Below are 7,156 nucleotides of genomic sequence, written 5' to 3'. Positions count from 1 at the left end.
GATAGAGAGAGAGGACACGTTAATAACACACACAGGAGAGGACGCTAGGACAGAGAGAGAGAGAGGACACTAGGACAGAGAGAGAGAGAGAGATAAAGAGAGAGAGGACACTAGGACAGAGAGAGAGAGAGAGATAGAGAGAGGACACTAGGACAGAGAGAGAGAGAGGACACTAGGACAGAGAGAGAGAGAGAGAGAGGACACTAGGACAGAGAGAGAAGACACGTTAATAACACACACAGGAGAGGACACTAGGACAGAGAGAGAGAGAGGACACTAGGACAGAGAGAGAGAGGACACTAGGACAGAGAGAGAGAGAGAGAGAGAGGGGACACGTTAATATCACACACAGGAGAGGACACTAGGACAGAGAGAGAGAGAGAGGACACGTTAATATCACACACAGGAGAGGACACTAGGACAGAGCGAGAGAGAGGACACTAGGACAGAGCGAGAGAGAGAGGGAGGACACTAGGACAGAGAGAGAGAGGACACATTAATAACAGACAGGAGAGGACACTAGGACAGAGAGAGAGAGGACAATAGGACAGAGAGAGAGAGAGGACACTAGGACAGAGAGAGAGAGAGAGAGGGGACACGTTAATAACAGACAGACAGACAGACAGACAGACAGACAGACAGACAGTCAAACAGTCAGTCAAACAGTCAGACAGACAGACAGTCAGACAGACAGTCAGACAGACAGACAGTCAGACAGACAGTCAGACAGACAGACAGTCAGTCAAACAGTCAGACAGACAGACAGACAGTCAAACAGACAGACAGAGAGAGACAGACAGTCAGACAGACAGTCAGACAGACAGTCAAACAGTCAGACAGACAGACAGACAGAAAGACAGACAGTCAAACAGTCAGACAGACAGTCAAACAGTCAGACAGACAGACAGTCAAACAGTCAGACAGACAGACAGACAGACAGTCAAACAGTCAGACAGACAGACAATCAAACAGTCAGACAGACAGACAGACAGACAGACAGTCAAACAGTCAGACAGACAGACAGTCAAACAGACAGACAGACAGACAGACAGACAGTCAAACAGTCAGACAGACAGTCAAACAGTCAGACAGACAGACAGTCAAACAGTCAGACAGACAGACAGACAGACAGTCAAACAGTCAGACAGACAGACAATCAAACAGTCAGACAGACAGACAGACAGACAGTCAAACAGTCAGACAGACAGACAGACATACAGACAGTCAAACAGACAGACAGACAGACAGTCAGTCAAACAGTCAGACAGACAGACAGTCAAACAGTCAGACAGACAGTCAAACAGACAGACAGACATACAGACAGTCAAACAGACAGACAGACAGACAGACAGTCAGTCAAACAGTCAGACAGACAGACAGACAGTCAAACAGTCAGACAGACAGACAGTCAAACAGTCAGACAGACAGACAGTCAAACAGTCAGACAGACAGACAATCAAACAGTCAGACAGACAGACAGACAGACAGACAGTCAAACAGTCAGACAGACAGACAGACATACAGACAGTCAAACAGACAGACAGACAGACAGACAGTCAGTCAAACAGTCAGACAGACAGACAGTCAAACAGTCAGACAGTCAAACAGTCAGACAGACAGTCAAACAGACAGACAGACAGACAGACAGTCAGACAGACAGACAGACAGACAGTCAGACAGTCAAACAGACAGACAGAGAGACAGACAGACAGACAGTCAGACAGTCAGACAGACAGACAGACAGACAGTCAAACAGTCAGAGAGACAGACAGACAGTCAAACAGTCAGACAGACAGACAGACAGTCAAACAGTCAGTCAGACAGACAGACAGTCAAACAGTCAGTCAGACAGACAGACAGACAGACAGACAGACAGTCAAACAGTCAGTCAGACATACAGACAGTCAAACAGTCAGACAGACAGACAGTCAAACAGTCAGTCAGTCAAACAGACAGACAGACAGACAGACAGTCAGACCTCTGTCTACCTTGTGTCCATGGATGTCTGAAGTGGTGTCCTCCCCCTCTCTGTTTTCCATGTCTCTCATCTGCAGACGACCCAGCTTCACCTTCCCGACCTCACTCGTTCCGTCCGCAGACCTGAGAAAGGAGATTCAGACCGATACGCACCGACCAACAAGCACCTCCATCAACAAGGATCCAGTGTTAACTGTAGCAGTGTTGAGAACACTCTCTCACTGGTAATGATGACTTGGTTCTGTGTAAAGAGGAACTGTTTGGGGGAGGAGCTCGTGCCCTCTCACTTCCTCCTTTATGTCAAGGTATCCCGGCAACGGTGAGCAAGGAAATGGGATGGAGAACATAGAGAGAGAGAGAGAGAGAGTTGTAGAGGTTCTAGTGTCAGGTCAGGGCTCAGATGAGTCAGTTTTAAGTCAGGCTTAAGGCGGGTAAGAACTCAGGTTTGAGTAAGTCAGAATTAATGTGAGTGTTAAAGTTATGTTTGAGTAAGTCGGACTAAAGGTGAGTGTTAAGTCAGTTTTACCTGAGGCTGAGGGAGAGCTGAGGCTCATTGGTCCTGAGTAGATCTCTGATGGAGAAGCAGCTGAAGCCTAAAAAACTCCTCTATAGAGAGAGAGAAAGAGAGAGAGAGAGAGAGAGAGAGAGAGAGAGAGAAAGGGGGTAAGAGAGAGTGAGAGAGAGAGAGACAGAGAGAGAGAGGGACAGAAAGGGGGAAGAGAGAGAAAGAGAGAGAGACAGAAAGGGGGAAGAGAGAGAGAGAGAGAGAGACAGAAAGGGGGAAGAGAGAGAGGGACTTACATAAATAACGTACATTGTACGACAACAACAACTCAAGACCTGACTGCCATTGACCAGCACAAAAACATAATGTGGCGTTCTGCATTAGCATCGAATCGCCCTCGTCATAGTTGTTAGGAACAAATATACACAGGCAGTTAGGAAAGCTAAGGCTAGCTTTTTCTAACAGAAATGTGCATCCTGTAGTACTAACGCAAAAAAGTTCTCGGACACTGTAAAATCCATGGAGAATAACAACACCTCCTCCCAGCTGCCCACTGCTCTAGGAAAGGCTAGGAAACACTGTCACCAATAATAAATCCACTATAATTGAGAATTTCAATAAGCATTTCTCTACGGCTGGCCATGCTTTCCACCTGGCTACCCCTAGGGTGCCGGTCAACTGCCCGGCACCCTCCACAGCAACCCGCCCCCACCATTTCTCCTTCACCCAAATCCAGATAGCTGATGTTCTGAAAGAGCTGAAAAATCTGGACCCCTACAAATCAGCTGGGCTAGACAATCTGGACCCTCTCTTTCTAAAATTATCTGCCGAAATTGTTGCAACCCCCATTACCAGCCTGTTCAACCTCTCTTTCGTATCGTCTGAGATTCTAAAAGATTGCCGCGGTAATCCCCCTCTTCAAAGTGGGTGACACTCTAGACCCAAACTGCTACAGACCTATATCTATCCTACCCTGTCATTCTAAGGTCTTCGAAAGCCAAGTTAACAAACATATTACCGACCATTTCGAAACCCACAGTACCTTCCCCGCTATGCAATCTGGTTTAAGAGCTGGTCATGGGTGCACCTCAGCCACGCTCAAGGTCCTAAACGATATCTTAACCGCCATCGATAAGAGACAATACTGTGCAGCCGTATTCATTGACATGGCCAAGGCTTTCGACTCTGTCAATCACCACATCCTCATCGGCAGACTCGACAGCCTTGGTTTCTCAAATGATTGCCTCACCTGGTTCACCAACTACTTCTCTGATAGAGTTCAGTGTGTCAAATCGGAAGGCCTGTTGTCCGGACCTCTGGCAGTCTCTATGGGGGTGCCACAGGGTTCAATTCTCAGGCCGACTCTTTTCTCTGTTTACATCAATGATGTTGCTCTTGCTGCTGGTGATTCTCTGATCCACCTCTACGCAGATGACACCATTCTGTATACTTCTGGCCCTTCCTTGGACACTGTGTTAACTAACCTCCAGACGAGCTTCAATGCCATACAACTCTCCTTCTGTGGCCTCCAACTGCTCTTAAATACAAGTAAAACTAAATGCATGCTCTTCAACCGATCGCTGACCACACCTGACCACCCGTCCAGCATCACTACTCTGGACGGTTCTGACTTAGAATATGTGGACAACTACAAATACTTAGGTGTCTGGCTAGACTGTAAACTCTCCTTCCAGACTCACATAAAACATCTCCAATCCAAAATTAAATCTAGAATCGGCTCCCTATATCGCAACAAAGCATCCTTCACTCATGTTGCCAAACATACCCTCGTAAAACTGACCATCCTACCGATCCTCGACTTCGGTGATGTCATTTACAAAATAGCCTCCAACACTCTACTCAACAAATTGGATGCAGTCTATCACAGTGCCATCCGTTTTGTCACCAAAGCCCCATCTACTACCCAGCACTGCAACCTGTACACTCTCATTGGTTGGCCCTCGCTTCATACTCGTCGCCAAACCCAATGGCTCCAGGTTATCTACAAGTCTCTGCTAGGTAAAGCCCCGCCTTATCTCAGCTCACTGGTCACCATAGCAGCACCCACCCGTAGCACGCGCCCCAGCAGGTATATCTCACTGGTCACCCCCAAAGCCAATTCTTCCTTTGGTCGCATTTCCTTCCAGTTCTCTGCTGCCAATGACTGGAACGAACTGCAAAAATCACTGAAGCTGGAGACTCACATCTCCCTCACTAGCTTTAAGCACCAGCTGTCAGAGCAGCTCACAGATCACTGAACCTGTACATAGATGGGCTGTTTACAGATGGGCTATCTACCTCATCCCCATACTGTATTTATTTATTTATCTTGCTCCTTTGCACCCCAGTATCTCTACATGCACATTCATCTTCTACACATCTACCATTCCAGTGTTTAATTGCTATATTGTAATTACTTCGCCACCATGGCCTATTTATTTCCTTAACTTACCTCATTTGCACTCACTGTATATAGACTTTTTGTTTTCTTTTTTTCTACTGTATTATTGACTGTATGTTTTGTTTATTCCTTGTGTAACTCTGTGTTGTTGTTTGTGTCAAATTGCTGTGCTTTATCTTGGCCAGGTCGCAGTTGCAAATGAGAACTTGTTCTCAACTAGCCTACCTGGTTAAATAAAGGTGTTCTCAACTGGCCTACCTGGTTAAATAAAGGTGTTCTCAACTAACCTACCTGGTTAAATAAAGGTGTTCTCAACTAGTCTACCTGGTTAAATAAAGGTGTTCTCAACTGGCCTACCTGGTTAAATAAAGGTGTTCTCAACTGGCCTACCTGGTTAAATAAAGGTGAAATATATATATATATTTAAAAAAAATACTCTGTCTACTCTGAGGTTGCCTAACTGTCATGTTGCTAGGTCATCATATTCCAAAAAGCCCTTCGCAACGGAATTAGAATCACTCTGTTGCCTGGACGATAATCATCGGAAAGCTCCGGGGATTATCTTGATACAAGCACACGCACGGGAGTGGTGGAATTTACACACACACACACGACATTACCCAATATCACTCAGGGCCAGAGCAGCCCTCATTACACGAGTCATGTCTACAGGTCTCTACTGGTAATCAGCTTACACGGGGAGGGGAGGGGGGACAGGATGGGGAGAGGGGACAGGAAGGGGAGGGGGGACAGAATGGGGAGGGGGGACAGGAAGGGGAGAGGGGGCAGGATGGGGAGGGGGGACGGGAAGGGGAGGGGGGACAGGATGGGGAGAGGGGACAGGAAGGGGAGGGGGGGGACAGGAAGGAGGAGGGGGGACAGGAAGGGGAGGGGGGACAGGAGGGGGGGGGGGGACAGAATGGGGGGGGACAGAATGGTGGTGAGGAGGGGGATGGGGAGGGGAGGGGGGACAGAATGGGGAGGGGGGGACAGAAGCAGGGTGAGGAGGGGGTTGGGGAGGGGGGACAGAATGGGGAGGGGGGGACAGGAAGGGGAGGGGGGACAGGAAGGGGAGGGGGGACAGGAAGGGGAGCGGGGACAGGAAGGGGAGCGGGGACAGGATGGGGGTGAGGAGGGGGATGGGGACAGGATGGTGGTGAGGATGGGGAGGGGGGACAGGATGGGGGTGAGGAGGGGGATGGGGAGGGGGGACAGGAAGGGGAAAGGGGACAGGAGAAGGGGGGAGAGGAGGGAGACAGGATGGGGACGGGAGGGGGAGGGGGGGAATGGGGGGCTGGAGGGGACATGGGGGAATGTGGGAGAATGTGGGGGGATGGGAGGGGAGTGGGGGAATGTGGGGGCTGGAGATGACGGGGGAATGGAGGGGACGAGGGATAGGAGGGGACGGGGGGATGGAGGGGACAGGGGGGGCTGGAGGGGACGGGGGATAGGAGGCTTTAGATTAAACACTAATCCTCATCAAATCTAGAGCACAACGCACGGTCGGAAATCACAACACACATATACACGCACAGACACACACCAGGGAGCAACAGAGTTAAACTACACCACTACACCACTACACCACCACACCACCACACCACTACACCACTACACCACTATACCACTACACCACTATACCACTACACCACTATACTACTACACCACTATACCACTACACCACTACACCACTATACCACTACACCACTACACCACTACACCACTACACCACTACACCACTACACCACTATACCACTACACCACTACACCACTATACCACTATACCACTATACCACTATACCACTACACCACTATACTACTATACCACTATACCACTATACCACTACACCACTACACCACTACACCACTACACCACTATACCACTACACCACTACACCACTATACCACTATACCACTATACCACTATACCACTACACCACTATACTACTATACCACTATACCACTACACCACTACACCACTACACCACTATACCACTATACCACTACACCACTACACCACTACACCACTATACCACTACACCACTACACCACTATACCACTATACCACTACACCACTACACCACTACACCACTACACCACTACACCACTATACCACTACACCACCACACCACCACACCACTACACCACCAAACCACTACACCACTATACCACTACACCACTACACCACTATACCACTATACCACTATACCACTACACCACTACACTACTACACCACCAAACCACTACACCACTATACCACTACACCACTATAC

General features: G+C 48.7%; 1 protein-coding gene across 3 annotated transcripts in view; it reads right to left on the bottom strand.

Annotated features, from left to right (window-relative positions):
- Window positions 1-7,156, bottom strand: part of LOC110518889 (type II inositol 3,4-bisphosphate 4-phosphatase) — a 54,196-nt gene that overhangs the window by 26,998 nt on the left and 20,042 nt on the right. For all 3 annotated transcript variants that reach the window (XM_090183354.1, XM_090183355.1, XM_090183353.1), the window contains exons 2-3: window positions 2,504-2,583; window positions 1,989-2,100 (exon numbers count right to left, since the gene is read on the bottom strand). In XM_090183354.1, coding sequence (XP_090039480.1) covers window positions 1,989-2,048 — 60 coding nt within the window. In that variant the 5' untranslated portion in view covers window positions 2,049-2,100; window positions 2,504-2,583. The remainder of the gene's footprint in view (window positions 1-1,988; window positions 2,101-2,503; window positions 2,584-7,156) is intronic.

The sequence above is a fragment of the Oncorhynchus mykiss genome, chromosome 9 (genome assembly GCF_057628025.1).
Source record: "Oncorhynchus mykiss isolate SJ-2025 chromosome 9, ASM5762802v1, whole genome shotgun sequence".
Taxonomy (NCBI): Eukaryota; Metazoa; Chordata; class Actinopteri; order Salmoniformes; family Salmonidae; genus Oncorhynchus; species Oncorhynchus mykiss.
This window is presented reverse-complemented; position numbering and strand designations above follow the sequence as displayed.